We start from the raw sequence: 26,162 nt of genomic DNA on the forward strand, positions 1-26,162 counted from the left end.
ATACATTAGGGAGAATTGAGAGCAAGTGTGGCTCGATCTCCTATTTAAGTCCTAGCTTGTATTATAATCTCATAGAACATTTTTGTTTGTCTTTTCCAATTCTTTTTAAACCACTGGGTTGTTGTCAGACTGGGACCTGCAGTGCTCAAGAGGGTGTGTTTCTCAGCCTGCCCTTAATGTGTTCTTCATGAAAGTAATTGTCCATTGTTTGATGTCCGTGTTGGTTAAGACATCTTAACATAACCTTTACAAATCTTTTCATACCAAGTAGAGCTCTGATGGTGTTGTACAGCTGCCCTCTTGTGTCTGCCTTCTAGAGTCGTCCTCAAGTTTGAATTCTTTTTGCAGCCTTGTTCTTCAGTTAGCTGTGCTGTTGAGATCCAAGAACTGTTTCCTTAACTCTCTTTGCCCCAGAAATTCCACACTTTAAGGAGGTGATCATTATGGCAACGAACTGTGATGCCTGTGGACATCGGACCAATGAGGTGAGCTAGAGATTCAAACTTTTCAGTCAATTAGTGTGCTCCATTTGTCCGAGCTACAGGCATGGAATTGCCCACAACCTGAACTCTGAAACATTAGGCCCTAGTGCATTACCCTGTTGCATTGCCCCTTCAGATCAGGTGAATGGTTAGATTTCTAGGATGGGTGAGGGGCCACCTCTTTTTCTGCCATTGTGACTTCGGGCAGTGACTAAGTTGAGGTGGCCCATCTTCCTTCTGAAAGACGGATAAAGAATCCTTTGCACCACTCTGCTGGATCAATTTCTACAGTTTGTTATCTACAGCTTTCACACATTCCAGACTTCTCTTGTTGCTGCATGTCCGATTTACAGTGTAGGTGTAGAAAAGTCCTCCTTTTTGTCTGGGTCACCCCCCAAACCTTTTGGACAGATATTGGTGGTTAATGCCTCTTGGCTGTACCCTGAGTACTGCTTACCAGTCCCAGGGCCAGTGCTCTGTGTAAAGTGGATATGCAAATTAGGCTAATTAAAATTGTCTGTATCAACCTACCTTTAAGTCCCTAGTATATGGTAGGGCATGTAGGTTTAGGGACTACAGCATAGGTAGTGCACCCCTGAGGTGTGCAGTGTCCTTTTCGGGGTACATGGTCATATTTAAAATACCTGGGAATCCTCGTTAATAGGGGACTGGACCGCATGGTGGCAGACAACCTGGACCCCCTTATGGCCCGCATGAGGCTTAACTTCAAGAAGTGGTCACGCCTGAGGCTCTCCATGTGGGGACGTGTACACACAGTGTGTATGGTTGTGCTGCCGTGATTCAAAAATGTACTGGGCATGCTGCCTTTGTCGATACTTCGCCTCTTAGACACAGAGATTTGAGCCTTCCTATGAAGTACCTCCCACCCTCGTCTAGCTTCAGCAAGCTTATGGTGCGGAGGCCTTTGGCTTCCATCAATAGAACATTATGCCGTGGCTTTTCAGGTTTCGCAAAGGACTTTCATTTTTATTTATTTATATATATATAATAATATAGAGAGTGAGAGACAGACTTGCACACTTACACACACACATACACTTGCGCACACACTTGCGCACACACACACACACACACTTGCGTACACACACACACACTTGCATACACACACTTGCGTACACACACTTGCACACACACACACTTGCACACATACTCATACACACCATTGAATGACAGTTAATGTCTAGTCAGAGCGGCCGTGGCCTCCTATAAAAGGGTAGCCCTTCTCAGTCTTGCCTTATCAAAACAATGATTCAGGCCATGCATAAAGCCTGGTGTAAGGCGCACCTCCATCTTCACGTGCATCTCTGTCTACATGAGCGGGCCCACTGCAGGTAAATGAAAGCCTGCGCATTGATGAGAAATCCTCAACTGGACACAATGGCGCATAGCTGGTACCACAGCCTTGACCAGATCTCCCGTCTGATGGAAGAATTAAGTAATTCCTTGCCTGCAAGAAGAATTTGGAGCTCAACTCCAGCAGGTATGGCAGTATCTCCAAATGCAACACTGTCTATCTTGATGTTTGGGTGCCGGTTCTTGGAATCTGCAATGCTCGGCTGTGGTGTCCTATCTTAAGATCTGGGGATGCCTCAAAGGCTTGAAGGTGGGTCTTTACGGTGTCCTTAATGATCATCTTTTTTTTGCAGCCTCTCCTTTACAGTCTTCGCATCAATTGGCAAACTCATCTTCAGCTTGAAATTGAGTGGCAATGATCCAGACTGCTACCCATAAATGTGTCCTATACGGCCTCCAAGACCAGTCAGTGTTATTTGCACAAACTTACGCTCCCTTCATCAGGGATAATTCCTAGAATGAGGCATCTGAAACTCCCTTTATACAAAGTGTTATGTGACAGCGCGGATGTCCACCGCTATACCCATCTTTTCCCCTCTACCCTCCCCCCTCTAGTCCTGTATCCTCATCTGCCGATGTGTTTCTATATATGCCCATCCTCTGCCTTTCCTCTTTCCTAAAACCTCTCATCTCCTCACCCAACCACCCCCCTTCGGACCCATCCGGAAGCTGACTGCTTTGTTCTTACTTCTGTCCATCATGATCTTACTGCGCATCTATACACCCCTATACATTATTGACCCAGTTTCCGGTTTGTACGCCCTCTTTAAGTCCCTAGCTGTTATCACCCGTTTCCTTTGACATCGCAGTACCCCTACTTGATGTGATTTCACCCCCCTTTTCCTCTGCACCACCATTCTTCTCTAATCGGCATGCTGGAACCATATCCTCCCCAGGACCTTTACTTTCATTCACTACAGACAGTACTTTTTCCTCCACCCCCCCCCCCCCCCCCCCATTCCCCTCGCCCCCTTCCTACCCACCTCCTCATAGCCCTTCTATGATTTTGTCACTATGCTGTGTCCTGTTATGTGTAGTTATTTAGAATTGTTGTCCAATATAATCAATAAAAAAAATTGCAACACAAAAAACAAAATAAAAACAAAGCATGACCATGATAGTGGTCTTTATCACAGAAAACCTAGGTGATGATTTCAGGAGTTTTTATTTTATAAATTAAAGATATCTGCCCTGTGTGGACCTAGCCCCGTGGGATGCAGGATCCATAACACTTCATGTGAAAAGAGGAACGGCAAAATGCGAGCTTGGTTACCAATTAGTAGGAGAATAAGATTAATTTCTATGGAAGGTTTTGACAGTGGGTTTTGAGGTTTTTCCAGAGTAGGAGGAGGTTGATATTGAGTTTGAAATCCGATCCTCCAGGATATTGTATTTTGTTTTGGATGATGCAGAACTTTAAAAATGTTTAACATTCATCAGAAAATGAGAGTTAATAGAGGTCTCAGTAGCACGAAAGGTATTAATATGTTGTAGCAAACCTTTAACTTCATCTTCTGATGGATACTTCTACCTGTGGATTCCTCACCCATAGAATAATCACAGATGTCCGACTGGATCAGAAAAGTGCTCTGAAATCTCAGATAGAGGGGCATTGGCTTTGTATCGACGCTAGAAGTGACGCCGGGTGATGTCATCTTAACAGTATAGAGCCCACCCCAGTCACCAGGCAGGTCGCTCCCCCCCATCTGCCATGCAGCCCCCCGTGGGTTGAACCTCCGTTGCCGCTTTTGCCGCCTGACTACTCGCTGCCTTTTTTCTGTACCCCTGCGCTTAGCTTCTGTGCCACTTCGTTTTTTCATTCTGTGCCCCTGTGTTTTGCTTTCTGTACCCCTGTGCTCTGTTGTCCCTCTCCCGCCGTCTTTTCCCGCCGTTTTTCCCCCAGGTTTTCCCCCGGGTTTTTTCCTTGCTGCTGAGCCCCTGCTGCCCCGCCCCTTCACTCCCATTGGCCGCCCCGCTCCCAGCTGCTCCACCCTCCCTCTCCCCCATATGGAGGCCACGCAGCGGGCGCGCTGCTGGCGCGCCTAAGGCAAGCCCATCTGCACCCGTCCGCACCTGGACCGCACCCAGCACCAGAACCCCTGGAACCCGCACCCCCGCAACGCCAGACTGCACTACAACGCAAGCACCCTCCACGCACTCAACACCAGACGAGACCACCCCTGCTACCGGGCCACCCCGAAACGCACCCAGGGGCCTTTCACCTGCCAGAACTGCAGATTCACCAGCATCCAACCCTCCACACCACCAGCCAGAGAACCCAACCACCTCCGCTGCATCCTCCTCAACACCCGCTCCACTCTCAAGCACGCCATTGAACTTTGGGACGTCCTAGACTCCACCTCCCCCGACGTCACCTTCCTGACAGAGACCTGGCTGAACGCCACCTCAGCACCAGACATCGCCATAGCCATCCCACAGGGCTACAAGATCTCCTGCAGAGACCGCACCAACGGAGTGGGAGGAGGAATCGCCATCATCCACAAAGACTCCATCAAAATCTCAACAAACTCCGATGACACCCTCACCACCGCTGTGCACATGCACTTCCAGATCCACACCAACCCCAACACCACCCTCAGAGGAACTCTCATCTACAGACCTCCCGGACCACGCCCACAGTTCAGTGACAACATCGCCGACCTCATCAGCACCCACGCCCTCACTTCCACGGACTACATCCTCTTTGGGGACCTGAACTTCCACCTCGAACAACGACGACGCCAACTCCACCGCCCTGATCGCCAACCTCGGACTCAAACAGCTCGTAACGACACCCACTCACGCCGCTGGACACAAGCTTGACCCCATCTTCTCCGCAAGCCCCCACGTGTCCTTCAACCACACTGGACCGACCACAGATGCGTCCACTTCACCTTCAGAAAACCCACCACACACCACCGCACCCAACAGCTACCACACCGCCGCTGGGGCGAGGTCACCGAGGACCAACTGACTACCGCCCTCGCCCTGAGACCACGCCGCGACCAACCTCACACAGTGGATCAACGACTGCGCCAACACCCTCGCCCCTCTCAAGACCTTTACAACCAACCACACCAACAAGAAAGCCGCCTGGTTCACCGAGGACCTCCGGATCTCCAAGCACACCTGTCAGAAGCTGGAGAAGAAATGGCTCCACGACCGAACACCAGACAACCACACAGCCCTCAAGAGCGCCACCCGCAGACATCACCAACTCATCAGGACCACCAAGAAGACTGCCTTCAAGGACCGCCTAGACAACAACGCACACAACACCAAAGAGCTCTTCAGCATTGTGAAAGAACTCTCCAACCCCAGCTCCATCACCAACGACATCCCGCCATCTCAAGACCTGTGCGACTCTCTGGCCACCTTCTTCCACCGCAAGATCACCAACATCCACGATAGCTTCAACCCCGAACCCACACCCACCACGGAGTCCACCACCCCTGCGACTACCACTTGCACCAGTCGCCTGACCGTCTGGTCCAGCGTCAGCGACGAAGACACCATCAAAACCATGAACTCCATCCACTCCGGATCCCCATCGGACCCCTGCCCTCACCACGTCTTCAACAAAGCCAGCGCAGCCAGCGCAGCCATCGCGCCCCACCTCCGGAAAACAATCAACTGTTCCTTCGAGACAGCAACCTTCCCAGAAAGCTGGAAGCACGCCAAGATCAACGCCCTTCTGAAGAAGCCCAAGGTGGACCTCAAGAACTTCTGCCCCATCTCCCTGCTCCCTTTCCCGGCAAACGTGACCGAGAAGATTGTCAACAAACAGCTGGCCCACTAACTCGAAGTCAACAACATCCTGGACCCTTCCCAATCCGGTTTTCGCAGTAACCACAGCACCGAGACCGCCCTCATCGCCGCCACTGACGACATCCGGACCCTGATGGACAAAGGAGAAACAGCCGCCTTCATCCTCCTGGACCTATCAGCAGCCTTTGACACGGTCTGCCACCGCACCCTATCAGCACGCCTCCATGACGCCAGTATCCAAGAGGAGGCCCTGGTCTGGACCACATCCTTCCTCTCCGGCAGAACCCAGAGCGTCCCCCTCCCACACTTCCGCTCAAAAACCATTGAGATCTGCGGCGTCCCACAGGGATCCTCCCTCAGCCCGACACTGTTCAATATCTACATGGCCCCCCTCGCCCACGTCGCACGACAACACAACCTCAACATCATCTCCTACGCCGACGACACCCAGCTGATCATATCCCTCACCGAAGATCCCCACACCGCCAAAGCTAACCTCCACCGAGGAATGAAGGCCGTAGCCGACTGGATGAAGGACAGCAGACTGAAGCTGAACTCAGACAAGACGGAGGTCCTCATTCTCGGACCCACCCCATCAGTCTGGGACGACTCTTGGTGGCCCACGTCACTAGGCACAGCCCCGGAACCCACGGACCACGCACGCAACCTGGGGGTCATCCTCGACTCCACTCTCTCCATGACCAGGCAAGTCAACGCTGTCTCCGCGTCCTGCTTCAACACCCTCCGTATGCTCCGCAGGATCTTCAAATGGATCCCCCTCGACACGAGAAAAACCGTTACCCAGGCCCTCATCACCAACAGACTCGACTACGGGAACGCCCTATACTCAGGAATTACAAACAAGCTCCTGAGACGACTCCAACGCATCCAGAACGCCTCGGCCCGACTCATCCTCGATGTCCCTCGCCGCAGCCACATCACACTCCACCTGAGAGGCCTGCACTGGCTCCCCGTCAACAAAAGGATCACCTTCAAGCTCCTGATCCACGCACACAAAGCACTGCACAACACCGGACCCACTTACCTCAACAACCGACTCAGCTTCCACACCCCCACCCGAAGCCTCCGCTCAGCCAACCTCGCCCTCGCCACAGTCCCCCGCATCCGAAAAACCACCGCCAGCGGCAGATCCTTCTCGTACCTCGCCGCCAAGACCTGTAACACTCTCCCCACCATCCTACGACAGACCCAGGACCTTCTGGCCTTCAGAAGACTCCTCGAGACCTGGCTCTTCGAACAGTAGCACCCCCCCTCCCCAGCGCCTTGAGACCCTCGCAGGTACGTAGCGCGCTTTACAAATGCAGTGATTGATTGATTGATTGAACAGCGTCCGTACTGGTTTTTTTTTTTTTTTTTTTTTTTCCTCCCCTCATCTTCGACATGGACCCAGAGCTTGCTCTTTCCTGAGAGTTGTGAGTTTTCCTAACAGAAGTTTACTTAAATTACTGCTGTATAATGTCTCCTAAGAAGCACTTGGGCTTAAAGCCATGTAGGGAATTTAGTGGTGGGGGCACAGATGTTGATTACTGACCTTCATTTCAGTTGTGTAGGATTAGACCATAACTCCTGGTCCTACGAACCTCCCTAAGTGTGCACCTGAAAACCATCAAAGAGCGTGAGGCCTAATTGTTCATGGCAATAAATCATAATGGTATGTGCAGCAGTTAGTCAAGGACGCTCTCGAGGTCACCGTCCTCTTGCATTCTCTGGGCTAGCAGATCAGCACAAAAACATAAGCACACAAAAGGTAAGTCTCCAAGACACCATCCATCTCAAACAGGATCTTCGATCTTTGAGCTGGAGTTGGTCTTTATGGAGGCAGCAGATCCTTCTCCAAGCAGGCTCGCACCAGCTTCTTCAAACCACATTGATCACCTCCTGCATTGCCTTTTTGGTTCTCAGACTAAATTGTTCCCCGATTTCCCAGTACTGACACCATGTTACCCTCTTACCCAGGGTTTCTGACTCTAGGCTCGAACCTGGCAGCGTTCCTTAATGCCATGTGTGCTATTTTTTCCTGGACCACATTTCCATCTGGTGCACACTCTGGGTAGAGGCCTGCCCATGTTTATGTCTTTTGCCCGATTCAAATGCCCTCTGTCCTCTGGTACAGACTCCCTGTAACCCCCTTCCCATCTTTCTGTTCAACACTCCACCATGCAGTGCCACAGCCACAGAAGCCACCAGTGCTTCTGTCTCTGGCACCAAATGCAGACACATCGGCACCATTGTCTTATGTTCCTGAGACCATACATTAAAACATGCCCATAAGGGAGGCCCAGAGATGCTTAAAGGATTCAGAGTTCACGCACAGGATCCACATCCTTTTTGGACCGGACTTTGATCCTTTTAATCTTTGTTTACAACATTGATGGTAGGGGAGAACAAACCTCCAAGCTTTCATGACTTTAAATGGCTAGTGGACTGACACCACCTCCAGAAATGGAGCTCCCCACAAGTGATGTCCTTTCACTCAGTGGTTAAAAATGCTACTGAGGTGCTGGAGATGCAGCTCCCAACACTGGATGTCAACATGAATGGCCTCACTAAGATTCTCCTTCCATCTGCACCTTGATCAGAACCCCTTTTTGCCTTTAAACAGGGTTTGCTGGAACTGGTCATGGCAGCCTGGAAGAAGCCCAAATTGCCAGTTGTGGTCAATAGGCTGGTGGCCCTGCACTATCGTCCTGCACCGGGAGATTGACATTTTCTTTCTGCAGTCCCATTGCCTGAACGCTTGGTTATTAAAGCATCCTGCTTATTTGGACAATCTATCTGCACATTTCTCATGCTGATATGGGTTCAAAACGCCTGAAAGTGTGGAGAAAGAAAACATTTTCAGCATGACACTCCAATTCCCCCAATGCTGCCTGTCTCTTGGTGCAGTCCAGCAATACCTTATGGGACATGACCTTGCTGGTTAGCCCCAATCTCCCTGTCCATTGTCCCTTATGTCATGAGGGACTGACTTGCAGGACATTCTGAAAGACGGATAAAGAATCTTGTTGCATTATAATTTCCTGCCTGGACACTTCAGACTCCGTGGCATGGGTAGCTCTGTCTCTCTGCAGCGACATGTTGGCTTTGAGCCTCTGACTTCTCCTCTGATCTTCATGCTATCTTGATGGCTCTCCTCTACAATTACCACACCTGTTTGGGAACAAATTGACTCTGACTCGTCCCTGGAACGCTCCAAGGGGAGTAAGGCTACATCTCATCCTTGTGATTCCCAATAGCATCAGCCAGCTGGGCACTTTCTCCATTTAGACCCCATGCTCCATTGCATTCGACCTGAACTTACGACTTCCCCGGTCTAGCACAATCAGATAACCTTAAGTGGCGATTTGTGCTTTTTGGTATTATTTTCACCTGAAACTCAAAAAATAAATGTATATCTATGGTTCTACTGACTTATTTATTTTATTTTATTTTTTGTGTTCTGGTTAAAATTGACTCTATTTATTTGTTTGGGATTGCTCGTTTTGTGTTTTCACTTAATTACTGTTTGAATGCTGCTTACATACTTTACACATTGCCTCTAGGTTAAGACTTGACTGCTTTGGGCCAAGCTACCAGAGGGTTAAGCGCAGGTTATTTTAGTGAGTTTTTTTGGTTCAACCAGACAATGATTATGTGTATTATTTGAGTGGGGTTCAACCCCTCTCAACTAGTAGCCCATTTCTTACACGGCCTATCTCAGAAACTCAGGCATACCAAACTTTGCGTACCTGGATGACTACGTGATCCAAGCCGGATTATCAGCGGTGGTGACACATCATCTGCAGCTGACAGTTATGCTAATTTTTAACCTGGATTTTTCAGCCAGCAGGCCCAAATTTCACCTGAATGTTTCTAAATGCCTCCATTTCCTAGAGTCTGTTCAGGACACTGCCATCCGCCCTACCTTCCCTCCACCTCAGACTATTGCTGGCATCAAGGAGATGGGAGTCATCTGGAGGACCTGACAATCATGGGCCTTTGATCACCAGAGAAACGGGTGATTCACTGCAACACGATGGAAGTGCATGCAAATCAGCTGGTTCGCAAGGCGTTCCTCCCTTTCATCCGAGGTAGGTCCATACAATTCTCGATGGACGATACTGCTGCAATGTGATATGTAAACAGACAAAAGGGAGTCGGTCTTGATTCCCCTGCTTAAGGCATTGAGGCTGTGGTCTTGGGCAAACCATCAAGTGATGGTTGACAGCCACACAGCTGCCAGGCTCTTAGTCGGCAGTCATTATGCTGACATCTACAGAAAGTAGATCACAATATCTTTGCCTTGTGGAGAACTCTCTACGTGGTTTGTTCGCCTCTTCTGATAATGCTTGATGCTACCAGTTCTGTATCCTACTGTATCCGGGATATAGGGAGCCTTTGTTGATCACATATCAGTTCAGGTGGAGCTCCCAACTGCAATATAAGTTTTCCACCTGGACCATTGATTCCTCAAATTGTTAGGAAGATTAGTCAAGATTAGGCCAAGTGTATCTAATTGCCCCTGATTCCACAAGAAAGATGTGGTGAGCAGACCTTCAGTGCTTCTCCTTCTGTCTCCTGTTCAAGCTGGCATTCAAATTGTACCTTCTCTGTCCATGGGAATGATGATGCACCCCAATTGCTGAGGGCTCAAACTTTGGCTTGAGCTGGGACACCTAAGTTCTTTTCAGCTTCCATCAGAGGTGGTAAACATAATCCTCCCTCCATCTCTCACCCCCACTAAATTTGTGTGCTCTAGGAGATGAAACAGCTTTGTTTCGCAGTGAGCAGACAACAAAGTAGACCCTTTTCAGGATCGTCTGTCACAGGTACTGTAGTTTAGACTTTCTCTAGACTAGAGGTAGTGTGTGGTTGGCACTGTAAAAATATCTTTAGCAGTGTTGATAATGTTCCTCAGTCTCCCAGACCTTCCTTTCCTGTTTAAATCCCTTATTGTGATGTATTTTTTCAAAGGATTGACTACATTGTATCCAACTCAATTTGTTGTGCCCCCATAAGGACCTTAATCTTGTTTTGACATTTTTGATGGGGGTCGCAGTTTGAGCCCCTTTACGGTTACCAGTTACACATGTTAATCCTCAAAAAACAGTGTTTTTAGTGGCAATCACCTAGGCAAGATGGGTCAGTGAGTTACAGGCTCGCTATTCATTTCATTTTCCCTGACAAATTGATTTTGAGAGGCAGGGCAGCTTTCCTGCGTAAATTGGTGACTCCCTTTCACCTAAGCCTGTCAGCCACCCTACCAACCTACTTTCCCCAGCCCCACTGTACAACGAGGAGGAGAGGCTTCATAGACTGGACCCTAGGCAGGCAATCAGATCTTACCTAGACTGCACTTAAAAACATGTGACTGAATGACCAGCTCATCTATGAGCACTGCGGTTCCATTAGAGGCAAAGTGGACACTGTCCAGATGGATCATTCTTCGCATCAAAGCTTATTATACCGTGGGCAAGAAAGAATCCCCAGGAGTCGGGGCTCATTCCACTATTTTTAGATCGTCAACTTAAACCCTTGTCAGAGAGGTTTCAGTTGCATAAATCTGCAAGACAGCTATGTCAGCATACCTATACATCTTGGCGAAGCTGGATTCCGGAATATGTAGGGATGGCCACTTTGCCAGGTCAGCCCTGCAGGACCGTTTCCTCTAATTATCCATCAACCCTCCTTCTAGAGGGGTACGTCCTGGGAATCTATTCTAAAGGTGAGGAATCTGCAGGTAAAAATATCTATCAGAAGAAAAAGTTACTTGTTTGCAGTAATCCTCTTTAGGTGGATAGTCTGTCTGCTTGCAGATTCCTCACAGGTCCCATCCGTGGTTACAATACAAGTTTGGTACTGCACTATTTACTGTTGATGCCACTCCACCTGCTCGCCTCAAAGGCTTGGAAAAAAATGGATGGAAACTGTTGTTATGCTAGTGTTGGCACCATATACTTTTGTGACGTCACTGTTGGAACAAAGCCTACAGCCCCCTACCAGTTATCCCACCATCGGAAGTTAAGGAAATAATAACAGGTAAAACCCTGGGGTTTTTCTCCACAGAAGTTTACCACACCTTGAAAAGCCTGTTTTAAATAATTTGACTGGGTCTTTGGGATCACTACCCCTGTTAGAGGAGCAGATAGCACAATTTTTCATAGGACCGCTAAATAACCAGACGAATGTGCAGTCTGTTGTCCAATACTTTTACTCAATGTGTATTCTAACAACTTTTTAACGATTCTGGCAAATAGATTGGTTAAGCTGATGCCTTGCGAACCAAGTGGGCTTTATAAAAAGGCAGACGAGGTGGGGATGTTGTATGATGAGGGCACACAAAAGGTATCATGTTGAAAAGCCCCAGTCAGCCTCCTGAGCTTTAATGCCAATAAGGCATTTGATAGTGAGTTGGCAATGTCTGGTAGAGGTAATAAAAGAGATTGGGTTGAGCCGGAAGATGAGCAAGTGGATCTCTGCAAATTAAAGGGCTCCATTCACATTAGTGACCTAGCATTGTGCTCTTTTACTCTCCTGAGGGAACAAGGCAATGATGTACACTCTTCCAGTTTCCCTCTGGTTTAGCTGTAGATTCCACAGAGATTGAAATCTGAAAGCAGGATACAATTCATGGACTTGCATTCAGTGGGGAACAATATGAGGTCTTTCTCTTCACAGAGGATATCTTATTGCGGTAGTTGAGGCCTTGATGGGGTTGAGACACTATGAGGCTTTAAAGTTAACTACCAAAACTTAGAGATTCTCAATCTAACACTCACAAACAATGTCACAGCAGATTAGCCCCTTATTCCCATTAGGCTGGGCTAAAATCAAATTCCTATGCCTACTTTTACCCAGTAATCTAGAGGGACGAAATAAGGCCGCTTGATCAGAGCTAAAGGAAAAAAAAGGGAAACGGATCAAGTAAGGTAGAATTCACTATATATTTCATGACTGGAAAACTGTACCATCATTAAAAGTAATATTCAACTCCACCTCCTGTACCTTTTTCACTCTTACCCCCTTCACCATCCCTGAAAGGGAAGTAAAGGATCTGCAGGTGGACGTTTGTTTGGGCAGGTACCCTAAGGTGACCTAAAGTAAGGTGACTATTTTAAAATCTCCTAGAGAGAAGAATGAGTTAGTTTGCAGTATTATAGAGTAGCTCTCCTGACGATTATCATCAAGTGGACCACAAGGAAACAGAAAAAATTATCCCCTTGGGTAGGGTAGTCACAGGAAGACCCCAGTGGGAGCAGCTCTGGCTAATTAGGATAGAGCCATCAAAAGGTTAACTTTAACCACATTTTCTCCACTTAAAATTTATGAAAATGCAGCTTTCACACCAGGCCATAAGGACAAAGCTTTTAAATGGTGGAGCGAGACGGAATGCACAGTTGTCTGACATATTTATGTAAGATAAATTTGTTAGAAGATGGCAAAAGAGACTGTGGTGTTTCAGAGTGTTACACTACAGTATCTTGAACTAAGAAATTGGCTCATGCAGCCTCAAATAAACCCACAGGGGCATGAGACCTAAAACCCATTGAAACATTTGCAAGGGCACACTTGGACACCTGGGCCCTAGTCACTGCTATCTGTAAAGTCGTAAAAGAAATGTGAGGGATATATTGGGAGATGAGAAAAATGAAAATAACCATAGAAAGGCTTCATCATATTTACTCAGCAACCTCTGAAAAATGTTGGAGCTGCAAGGAAGGGAGAGGTGCAGTGCTACACAGATGGTGGGGCTGCCCATCTTCTAAGAATCTTTTGGAAAGAGGTACTTAATCACATCATAGGGGCATTAGGATTTGAAAAACCCACAGATCCTGGTGTGACACTTTTGGATATACCATAGGATGGTAACGTTTGGATAAAAAAACACTGTTGGAGATTTTATGTGACACATGTGTGATGCGGCTAGATAGTTAATAGTTATATTGGAAGAACTAAGAGCCCCTGGGGTTAACATTGTGGTTTGGGAAGCTTTGGCAACTTCTAGTCTTTGAAAAGCCATGGGATGACCTTACCAATACGAAGAACAAAACCCCCCAAACTTGCTACTAGTCAACTACTCAAAGCTCGATAAGGATGAACAAAGCCTTAAGCAAAAACATAGGCAGAGGGTAATCGGGTCCACTTGCATCATGAATGATAGTTACTCTTAAAGGTCTATCAGGTGACTAATGAAGGGGAAATTTAATGATTTGTGATATAGCTTTCATTCTGCTATTGTTTTCTATCCTATTTCATGTAAAAAACAAAACTCCTCAATTACCAGCTTTGAATAAAACAATGTATTTAATTTAGCGAATCTTAGTTATTAAATTGGGAAAGATCAATCAGTTGGAAAAAGTTGATCTTGCTTTGGCTTGATCTCTTTCAAGTGTTTGACTATCAAACATCTTACTGTTCTGGCGATGATCTTTTCTCTCTAGGTGAAATCAGGAGGCGCCATTGAGCCGCTTGGCACCCGAATAACCTTGCATATTAAAGACCCTTCCGACATGACTCGAGATTTGTTAAAGGTAAGAGCTGAGTATCCAGAAGTTAGGAGAGAATACCAAGTGATTATTCTTAACTCCATTGGGAGATATATGATTGAGTCAAGTTATACATTTATAAACTATTCTTGGATGCTTAGATTCTGTATTCTGTGGAAAAATGCTAATTGTTTTATTGAAAAGAGGTGTGTAGTCCAATCAGTGTCACTAGGTCTATTGTGTGTTTGTATTACAGTGCCCCACAAAGCGCCTGTCACTGTCCACTTTTGTTCAAACCTGAGTGTGGATTATCTGAACTGAGCAAAGTGAGGACCATGTTATGAGTGATGTAACGTGAGGTCACAAGCAGTGCATTGCGGGGGCGTAAGTTATAGTTAGCTCAGGTAACCATAACTTCTCCATTTCTCTGGTTTTGTATGAGTAAAATCTGAGGCTAGCTATAACGTCCCTGTAATCTTTGTGTTTTTTTTGTTTTTTTTCTTCAATGAATTTCTAAGATTATTTAGTTCTATTTCCTAACTATAATGTCCCTGTAACCTTTGGTCTTTTCAGTGAACGTCTTTTTTTTCAAATTTATTTTAATTTCTAACTGTAACCTGTAAATTTTGAAAGTGGGTGTGTGTGGCTGTATAGGTTGGTGAGTTGGTGTATGAGCGGTTGTATCGGTCTGTGAGTGGGTGTGTGAGTGGATGTATGAGTGGCTGTACAGGTTGGTGAGTGGGTGTATGAGCAGTTGTATGGATCTATGAGTGGGTGTGTGAGTGGCTGTGTGGGTATGTGAGTGCCTGTATGTGTCTGTGTGTGGGTGTACAGTGCCTCCGTTGGTCTGAGAGTGCCTGTGTGGGTCTGTGACTGGGCCTGTGAGTGGCGCTATGGGTCTGGTGTGGGGGTGTGAGTGGCTGTGTGTGGGGGAGGTGTGAATGACTGTGTGTGACTGAGTGGGTGTGTGAGTAGTGCTATTGGTCTGTTGGTGTGTCAGTGCCATTGTGAGTCAGTGAGTGGGTGTGTGAGCGCTTGTGTGGGTCTGTTTGGTTTTAGAAATGTGTGAATCTGAATCCGATCTGTTGGCATGTATGTAATGTGTGTACGTGGGTGGGTGGTGGTTTGTGCGCATGGATGGCATTAGGCTTGGTGTCTGTGTGCCCTGTGACTGTAGGTCTGTGTGAGTGGGAAGCCTGTATGTCTGGAGGATTATATATATATCAGTGTATGTGTATGCAGGGGTGTGTGTGTGGACCCATCTGTTTCTTTTTCTTTCTGCTTATGTGCCTGCATGTGTGATCCATGCCAATGTGATATAGATATGAAAACTCCCGATTTAAGAGGAAGACTCATAAATATTAAAAGAAAAAACACTATTTTACTCTTCTGTCGCTTAAAAGGTACTCCACTATAATGCAAGTCAATAGGGTGGTTAATTACTCTTGATGTTTGATCCCTCAATCTCTCCCTTAGGTTTTCATGAATGTTGGCATGTTTGAATGTATAAATCGTGTGCATTTCTATATGCATGGACTACACGAAAGCCAGTGCTGTTTGCTTAATTAGTGCTAGTTTAATATTGTGTTATGTTAACATTACTATTAAAGATAGTATAAGTAAGTACTTGGAGTGGGAAAGTGAGTAAGCAAGGTCAAATGTTTTTCTTTTTTTTCACTTTATCTTGAGTAATGGTTGTTAATGCTTTAAACTCTTCTCCTGCATTAATCATTGCTCTTTAAATCGCATCCTTGAGATATAATTTGCGTTTTACCTCCATGGTCCTTTCATTGTAAATTAAACAAAAAAAAAAAAAGTGCCACAAATCTAAAAAGTGGGAAAAATTTTTAATTTCCCATACAGGGTTCAAACCTGTGACGTTGGCAGTATTACCACCATGTGCTAACAAACTGAGCTAACCAGTCACTGGTACTACAGTCGTCGGCAAACCAGTATCACTATAATCAAAATGATGCTGAATGATTGATTGTAAACTCTTATTAATGATTCGCAGTTGCAAGGACTTACACCCCACAACACAGAGCAATCTGCTGGAACGAAAATAAGTATTGAAAAGTTAGCAAGGTTGTTCAGACTTTAGCATCCATCACTCCCACTTGACTGTTCAAAATAAAACTGATGCAGCTCCTTGGCACAAATCACAAATCTTTCACTTAGTTCCTTGGGAGTTGGGGGGGGGGGAGTGGAGGTGGTGCACTTATATAAATATCTAGGAGTCCATATTGAACCCCAATTGAAATGGAAGCATCACCTGCTCTTGACTCATTAATATATAGCTTCAAGCTGCTCAAGAAAAAGTTGGACTGCCCTAAATTGTCTCATCTCCTAAAAGTCATGTCAGCTCAGTTGCTCCCAGCCATTTCCTATGGGACTGAAGTTTTGTAGGGTCGGGAGATCCTTTTACTAAACTAAAGTGTATAAGGCTGTTAACATTTCGAAGAGTGCCTTCCCGGCCCAGGTTAAGCTGGAGTTGGGCTTAAAAAAATCTGATCTTTCAGTGTAAGGGGGCCTTCCTTAAAGCATCTTGGAGGCTACAGACCACAGAGAATACCTCCATAAATTATTCCTGCTGGCAAGAGGTGCAGTCGCAACAAATCAGTAAAAGAAAAGGAATTTGGGAAAGCTACCTAAACCAAGTTATCAAAGGCTGGGCATGGAAGTGTAGCATGGGGAAGTCTGCATTTAACAGATTAGTTAACATCTCCGTACGCTCCCCATCGCTTATCACAGACAAAGCCTCTTTGGCCAATAGATGGCACGCCTGGGCAGTTCTCAGGTCTTATTTGACTCTGTCCCCACATGGATACAAAGTGTCTTTTCATGTAAAACATCAGTTCTGGTTATATCGTATAGGGTTCTTTGACACAAAAGATGCTAGCCTCTTGGAAGAAAAACATGATCCTGACCAATGCCGACATTTATGTGGCTATAATCGAGAATCTTTGTTGCACACCCCCTGTATCTGCCCGTCTCTGGACCTGGAAAGAAGGAATCTGTTAAAACAGTATTTCTTATTTCACAGTGTTCGCTCCTGCAGATTGGCAGTAATAAATTGGCTTAGGGGCGTGTCGATTCCATTCTGTTGCAGGGGGGTGACGTTTTTACAGCTGTTTCATAAGAAGCTGGCTATGGCTGACTCAGGGTAATAGTTGAGCAGCAGTTACCAGTACGTAGAGTGCCCTGGTTGGTGATTAGTAAATGATGGGCCGCGTGTAAGGCAGCATTACCTCTTCAGGAAAAGTTTTTTTTTTTTTTTTTTTTTTTTTCTTCTTCTTCAAAATATTATCATGTTTTTGCATACGATTGTTCTTTGTTTTTCCTTCTTTTTGAGAAGGTGGATTATGAAGGTGTATCAATCTCTACTCCTACCATTTTACGTATTTTAAGGTCTTACCTTTTTGACATTTGTAGTTTGTTTCATTCATCCAAGACTGGCGTCTTAGTATGTATTATATTACAATGGTTTTTATTAGTCAAACAATCCAGATTATCTATCTACAGTCACTTGGCTGTTCAGTGCTCTGTCAGTAGCATTGCTTTGGTGTGTGTTTTGTAAAAATCGTCTCGGGCAGAGTAACGTGTGTGTACTTGAAGAATTATCAACAAAGGATCACATCAGCGGTTATTCATTTATGGAGAAGTATAATAGGTTGTGAGGATGCACGCATGCTTGTTCATGCTTGGTTTCCTGTATGCACAGTTGTGAATTGTTTTTACTCACCCAGGTCTGCACATTTTTCAAATTTTTGCACTGCCGTAGGAAATGGAATATGGGAAAAGTAAACAAAAAAAACACAGGTGCAAGTAAAGTCTGAAAATATGTCTGTTCTTCTTGACGCAAGACAACAGAGGCAAAGACAGAACCTTCAAGTTGTCATAGTCGTGAAGTGGCCCTGTCTAATGTGCAACTCCTATGTAGTCAGGGCTAACTGAGCAACACCACTTTGCACTCTGGGACTTGGAGTTTCATAAGCATCCTCAGCAGAATGGTTTTAAAAAATGTATTCAAACTACTGCTGACTAAGAGGCCAGTCTTGACTAAGTGTCATGCGACGCTCAGTTCCACAGTTGCATTTTAGCACATGAAATCAGCTCCCACAAATAACAATTGATCAATAACATTCCTACTTACACTACAGCTCAGCTGCCAAGATCTTCAAAAACTGTCCTTCAGAATATCCATTTAATGGAAACGTTGAAATAAGTGTCCAGGCACTTTAAAGTTCAAACGTTACTTAAGCACTCAAGTACCTTGCACACAGTTCTATCTAAATTTCATTATTCATAATTAAGTAAGGCCTTAGGACCTGGCCCACCCGGGGGCTGAGTTATAAGGAATTGCAGGAGCCTGCACTTTTTTTGCTGTTTTCAGCAAATTCACAAAAATTTGCAATTTTGCAACAAATGTTTAGAAAAATGCTTTTTTGCCGAGGTGGGATACCTCTGGGACCCTAGGACCAAGACTCCTTGTCTTGTTTTCATGTTTTGTTTGAGGGGTGGGGGAACTCTGCTGAAGCAGAGCCACAAGATGGCTGCCAACACATCCTAGTTGAAGCGTTGGTAGGCATTCAGAGCTCTGCACATCCCTGCACGAGCTCATTATTACTTGCGAAGGCTTCGCAACCACAAATATACAAATTTGGATTTCGTTTATTATCTCGCAAACTACTGAACGAAGATATACCAAATACCAAAAAGCATTTGCAGTGCAATGGGTCTCGCATTTACTTGAGTTAGAGCCATTGGTGTTGTAAATTCATAACTGGACTTTTCTTGCCACATAAATTAGTCAACCCTGCCTCATAATTTGGTATTTTCTTGTTATATAATTCTAGTGGCCGTGCATATAACTAAATCACTTCCATTTACTTTCTTCCTCTATCTGCAGCCAAAATTGAAAATGTTGCAGATTGACATCCTAGTGTAAATCTGCCATGCTAATTCCAATAGAATACCACTTTCGCAACCTACCATCAGAGTTCCCGGCTGGTTAACACAATTCCCCAAAATAGACCAGACTGCCGCAGAGTAACGAGAGAAATAAACTAGAAGGGTCACCCAGACATATCAAGAGTGTTCATACAGTCATAGTGTAGCAAGGATGTTAAGTTGGCCTGAAACATTGCCCTAATGGCAATAAGGAGAGTCCATACAAGAGAACTTTCAAAAACATCTTTCACAAAAATAAAAAATTTAACATATGCTTCAGGTCATATAAATCAACATGTCTGTCAACGATATACCCTGCTGCAGAACGAAGCATAGATTTACCTTTAACGAATACTTATTAAACACCTGTTCAAACTGCGAGGTGTATTGGGTTTCCATTGATCACAAAAAAAGGAACGAGGTGCTGCACATACTTCGGTATAGATGTCTGCACAATACCATATGCTCCATGAAGAATCCTCCAAAAGATCCAACTAATAGAAGCATCCGTACCAGAGCAAAATTACGCCTGAAACCTCTCTAAACAAGTCAAAACAATTTGAAGGCAAAGCTTGAAGGTTACAAGAAACTGTGTACGAGGACCAATATGTAAAGGTGTTTCAATACACACCTTTAAACAACTGTTTCTACTGCTCTGTAAACCACAGGTCCAAAAGTCTAACATCACATCACTTCTTCAACATCCCAAAGACAAAGAATGGACATGTAACCCTCCACCTGATTCGCCTCTTACTACACTATCAAAACTAAGGTTACAGGGATGTTATAGTTAGGCTCACATTTTAAACATACAAAACCTTAGAAATTCGCCAGTTATAATTGGAGTTATCCCAAGTAACTATAACTTGTGCTTTAAGGTAACTATAGATCGCGCCCTCACCATGCATAGTTTTTTTTGTGTCAAAAATGATGCTGCAGATATTACATAGATATTATCAGTGATGTTATCAAAGATGTCATGAGTGAGTAATTAGCAGTGCATGCGAGGGCGCAAGTTATAATTACTTGAATTAACTCTAACTATAACTGACCTTCACCCATGTGCAGGGGAGGTTGCCTGCAAGACCCTGTGGTTACCTCTCTAACCACCCAACCCTGTGCTGCACATTGCCCTTTGGCCGTGCACGGCGTGAGTTGTCCATGGCCTCTCTGGGTGTGAGAATAGGTGTGAGAGGGTGTATCTGGGGGTGAGGGTGGTTGTCAGACCGTCAGGGTGGGAGAGTGTGTACATCAGTGTTTTCATTGGAGTCAGTGTGTGCGCACAGGTCTGTGGGGGGTGAATGACAGTCTGGGTGTGTGAGTGGGTGCGTAACTGGGTGTGTTGTGAGTGGGTGTGTAAGGGTCTGACTGGGGCTGTGAGAGACTGCATGAGAGTGAGTGGGTGCGTGAGTGTCTAATGGGTCTGTGAGTGGGTGTGGGGAGTGTCTGAGTGGGAAAAATTCATTGAAAGAGACAGTTTTTTTTGTTTTTTTTGTTTTTAGGGTGTGATGTTTGATATACTTAGAATGAGATTTGTGTACAATTTAAAATAAAATATGTATTTGTTATTTTAAAAAACAATATTAAAAAAAAAAAAAGAAAAAACGTCCAGCTGGACTCGAACCCTAATGCTCAGTGTGAAGGTCTGCAACCTTAATAGTGAGCTATGGGCTTTCTTTTGTAAAATTTATTTTCCCCTTTTATGGGCTATTTGTGACTGCGAGGGAGCCCTCAAAGGCTCCTCCATGGTCCCTCCTGATTTATTTATTTATTTTTATTTTTAGTATTGAAAATGCCCTTCCGGGCTATCTGGCACCGCGGGGGGGAAGTCTTGTGGTGCCATTGCTTCATCAAGCAGGAAGCTGCTTTAGCAGCAGCTCCCTGCTTGCTGAAGCATTTCATCTCTGCACGGGTGCAGGGAACAGAGATGAAAGCTTTGGATTTTGACAGCCAATCCGACATGTTTGCTATGGCTTGGCTGCAGAGCTGCACCAAGCCACAGCAGACAGCTATGTCCCAAGGGTGGGCTCCCCAGGACATAGCACAAGCTGGCCCTGAGGGTAACAATCCCCAGGGCCATATGTGGCTATTAAGAGGGGGGCTGCCTGGTCCCCCTCCGATGTGGACATAGCCCCGGGGAGGTGGCAATCGCCAGGGCTTCGGGGTCCTAAAGGGACCCCCTTTCTTTTTGTAAATATTTACCCAGGGGATGGTGGTCCCCAGGGCAGTTTGGGGGGGGGGGGGGGAACCATGCAGCCCCCACTCATAAATCAGTGTAGTCCCTGGGAGGTGGTGGTCCCCAGGGCATTTTGCCCCGGGGGTGATGGTCCCTGGGGCACGGGGGCTCCCCCGTTCACATTTACTCAATCACCCTGGGGAGGTGATGAGCCCTGGGGCTTATTAAAGCCCAAGGAGGGGGGCCCTGTGCGCCTCCCTCCAACATTAACCCAAAATGCTAAATATTTTTTATTATTAAAAAAAAAAATGCTCTTTATTCCTAGCGGGACGCTTTTCGGGTTTTTTGTGTTGGTCGGTTGGTCTTTCCTTCCTTTCTTTTTTTTCTGGAACTCAGCTGAATCAGAGTCCCAAGATGGCTGCCAACACTTCCTTGTTAAAGTGTTGGCAGCCAGTCAGATATCAGCACGGGGACAGTTGGATCCGCAAAGGATCCACGTCCCAATATATCTTATTATTTGTCCTTAAATTACTCCGAAACTACTGAACGGATTCGCACCAAACCACAAAAAGTGTAATCTGCAGAACAGAATCTAGCTTTGTGCCAAATTTGGTGTAATTTAGTGGTTCGGGCTGTAGGCGTGTCTAAAGGTCCTATGGAAAAATGAATGGGGAAAACACGTTTTGGGAACCCTCTTTTTTTCCCTCTGCCCCTGCTTGACAGATCACCCCAAAACTTTCAAGACAGAAGCTGAACTTACCAAAGTATAAGTTTTGAAAATTTTGTGAAGATTCATCAAGCGGCGTCAAAGTTGTAGGCAAAACAAAAAACGCTCTTTTTATGGAAACTAGGTCCTAACTATAATTACCCAGTGGCAACTGCAACTAGGTAATGTGTTTTTTTAATTTTATTTATTTATATATATATATATATATATATATATATATATATATATATATATATATATATATATATATATATATATCCCTTTATTAGAAGAGACTTAACAGCTAAAATGAAGTCAGAAATCAAACGGAAGTTAGTCATGCTGGTTATACAGTGAAATCGTTCAGAAACACTAGTTTTTAAAGAAGATAGCGCCTTCTTACACAAACGTGTGCGCTTGTACTATATTATACAATTAACAAACGCCACTAGGACACGGGAAATGGGCACAGATCATCATGGTTTCACATCACCCACCCCCTGACTCCAATCCCCTGATACGAGTGGAGAAGGGGGGCCTGAGAAGTGATCTACAAATGAACACTTGCAGCGAGTTTCGTGCTCCTCTACTTGGGACAATTGAAAAAGAAGCAACAAAGGTGGAAAGAAACACATGGGCAGCAGGAACCAGGATGGAGGCAGATTGTGGGGCAGGGCCAGGTCTCATCATGATGGCAGGTGTAGATGTCTCTGCTACTAGAGAAAGAAAGGAAAGAGAAGGCGGCCGTGTATGGGAAGATAGGAGGCCATCCACACAGGAAGTCTCTCATTCGCACGACAATAAAAGTAGAAAGTGGACAGGAAAAAAAGTGTAAATGCAGTGACCATTTTGACATTAGTATTTTACTTGATTGTACCTTGTTTATTTATTATGTATTTTTTTTTTAACATTTACTTTTTAAGTATTTTTTTATTATGTTGGTTGAAGTATTACTCGCCGTTAGTGGCATGTGATGTATTGTGGTTTTGTGCGCTTAAGTGTTTTTGTAACTATTCGGGATCTACAGTGTAGTGAAAATAAGGGAAACATGTTTGTATAATGTCAGCTCTGAATTTGTAAAGTTGAACAAAGTCCTAATAAAATCATTGCGTCGTTTGCCAGACTTTCATAATTTATCCAACCGGGTTTTCTTTACATTCGTGTTGTGGTAATTTTGCTTTATTTTTATACATTCTGTAGGACTTCTGCTAGTAGCATTGTCCCTACGTCCTCTTCCCAGTCACTAAGCACCCTGTTCCACAGGAGAAGAAAAGAGGAAGTAAACCTTAACAGCCCACACAGTCATAGAATGCCGTATCTAATAGGGGAACCCCCTTGCATGTGTAGCCGATGCAAAGCGCCATAGCCAGCATGAGCGCGAAGGATAGACACAGAACTAAAAAGTAGTTTGCATATATAAAAATATCAGCAATCGTGCGATAATCCATGTGAGTCAGTCTGCAAGGCGGTAACAAAACAGCCTCATGGCGGGACAAACAAATGCATTTACCGACGCCCCGAAGGGATTTTGAAAGGTAAGTCCATGAACAAATGATAGTGATGGTCGTGGTTAAAAGCCCACATTACTTACAACAGGTCGGAAGTGGTTGCTCAACCTAAAAAGCACCACCTGCTGAACAAAATCTAGCTTTCTGCCAAATTTGGCGTAATTCTGTCCAGCAGTTTGGGCTGTAGTCGTATTCAAAACTCCTATGGGGAATTAACACGGGAACTGCACTTTTTTTTTTTTTTTTTTTTTTTTTTTTTTTTTTTTTTTTTTACCTGCCCCCCCCCTTTTTCTCAGCCCCTTGCTTGACAGATTGCCCTGAAACTTGTCTTGTGCAACAAGAATCACCGGCACGCTTTTTTTGGGGAAAATTCTGCGAAGTTTGTTCAAATGATGTCAAAGATAGAGGCAGGTCAAAACATGGTATGGCAACAAGGTCCTAACTATAACTACCTACCATCGGCTGTCAGTAAGATATATATATATATATATATATATATATATATATATATATATATATATATATATATATATATATATATATATATATATATATATATATATATATATATATATATATATATATATATATATATATATATATTTTTTTTTTTTCTTCTTCTTTTTTTTTGTGTGTGTGTGTGTGTATATATATATATATATATATATATTTATATATATATATATATAATCTCCAGTCTGCAGTTATTCCGAAATATAGCAATCCCTCGCAGTTTTGCTTGCTAATAACTTTGCTCCCGTTTGATAAATTTCCACAAAAATTTACAGACCTATAGCTTTTTCTACATTTGCACAGGGCAGAAAGTTTCATGGTGATAGGTAGAGAGGATGTAAAGATGTGGAGGAGGCCTGAAAATGTGTGTTTCAACCAATGATTTTTATATAAACCTTTGTATCAACCGTAGTGTGAAAATGGCTTAATGTATATAACTGACATTTGGCAGGATTATATATTATGTTTGGCAGATGATCCTTTACGGTACTACAGGTAAGTAGGAGAAGTATTTTTTCAAGTTACTAGTATTTAAACTTAGTGACACCTGGTGTAATGGTAGTCTCACAAAGTTTTGCATATTTCGCAAAATGTCTGCGGTACATAGCAATCACAAGATACTAGGTGCTTGGCTAGGGACAGCCTTTACAAAAATTAAAGGCAGTCATGTTGTTTTCAGTACAGTTTGTCTGTGTTCTGCGTTACGCCCTTTGATGTAGGTGAGTATTAGATTTGATATTTTTCCCTACCTATTACCACTTTAATTAAGTGGTAATAGGTAGGTCTAATTATTTATAAGTTTCTATACGTTTAAAATAAAAACTGTACGCATTAGCTGGTACTGCCTTGGAAGTACCATGGTACTCACACATTACTCTGTACTACAGAGTTAAAAAAAAAAAAAATCCCATATGTCTGTACAAAAAAACTCTACGGAGTATTGTCGTAAGACCTACAGCTAATTAAAAACAAAACTATTAAAAAAAGAAAAAGTGGTTCTCCGTAAAGAGCTGCAACAAGTTTTACAGAAACATATAATTACGTTTCTCTACCTATCACCACTTTAACAAAATGGTAGTAGGTAGGTAACAACAATAAAACATACGACATACCTATATTTAAGGCCCTAACCCAGAACACAGCTGCCTCTTACGTTTTGTAAAGACAGACATTAGCTTATCACATACTGTCTTCACATTGGCATGTACCACCCTATACCGCGAAGTTACCGAAATATACTGTAGCACAATATATAACTAAGTATTTGAACACTTACGTCCAAAAATTACCATTAACTCTTTATTATCAATATTCCTATCACATTACATCTACCTGAATTCACCCACTTTCACACTCTGTTTCAAGTACGTCACTCCACACCACTGTATGCTATTACATCCTACTCCACTCTACATCACTCGACTGTACACCACTGCACTCTACCCTGATCCACTGTACACCACCCCACACCACTCCAGTGTATGCTGTTACTCTCTACGCCCCTCCACTCTTCGTTACTCCACTCTACACAAAGTCCACTCTGTGAGACTACACTGTACATTGTTCCACTCTATACCACTCCTCTGTTCACCACTCCAGTCTTCACCTGTATACTATATGCTATTCCACCACTCCACTGTATGCCACTCCGTCACTCCACTTTAGTGTACGCTGTTCCACTGTATGCCACTATACTGTACCTCACACCAATCTATGCTAATCCAACATACACTATTCCACACTTTGCCTCTTCTCCGCTCCATTGTGTGCTGCTCCACTGTGAGTGACTTCATTGTACAACACTGTTGTACTGCACGTTAATCTACACCATTTGGCTGTACCCTACTCCACTGTACAAGGTTCTACTCTACACACAGCCTTCAGTGCCACTCCAGTGTACCCCACTCCACTCTATGCCTCTCCACTGTATGCTGTACCACTCTACTCCAATGTAGGCTATTCCACTCTACAACACTCAATACTCCATTCTTCGCCACTCCCCTGTACATTTTTCTGCTCTATGCCACTCCTCTTTATGCAACCCCACTTTACACTGTTCCCTTCTAAGCCACTCCAATTTATGCCACTCCACTCTGTTATGCTGTACTGCACTCTACTCCACGGCACTCCACAGTACAACACTGTAATTCACTGTTGTCCTTTATTGCACTCTAACACTTTATGACACTCTACGGCACA

At 44.5% G+C, this 26,162-nt stretch overlaps 1 protein-coding gene across 1 annotated transcript in view; it reads left to right on the forward strand.

The window, feature by feature from the left end:
• The window catches only part of ZPR1 (ZPR1 zinc finger), a 60,352-nt gene that overhangs the window by 21,050 nt on the left and 13,140 nt on the right, over positions 1 to 26,162 (forward strand). The window contains exons 9-10 of the mRNA XM_069224953.1: positions 415 to 485; positions 14,066 to 14,155. Of these exons, the coding sequence (XP_069081054.1) occupies positions 415 to 485; positions 14,066 to 14,155 (161 nt within the window). The remainder of the gene's footprint in view (positions 1 to 414; positions 486 to 14,065; positions 14,156 to 26,162) is intronic.

The sequence above is a fragment of the Pleurodeles waltl genome, chromosome 3_1 (assembly GCF_031143425.1).
Source record: "Pleurodeles waltl isolate 20211129_DDA chromosome 3_1, aPleWal1.hap1.20221129, whole genome shotgun sequence".
Taxonomy (NCBI): domain Eukaryota; kingdom Metazoa; phylum Chordata; class Amphibia; order Caudata; family Salamandridae; genus Pleurodeles; species Pleurodeles waltl.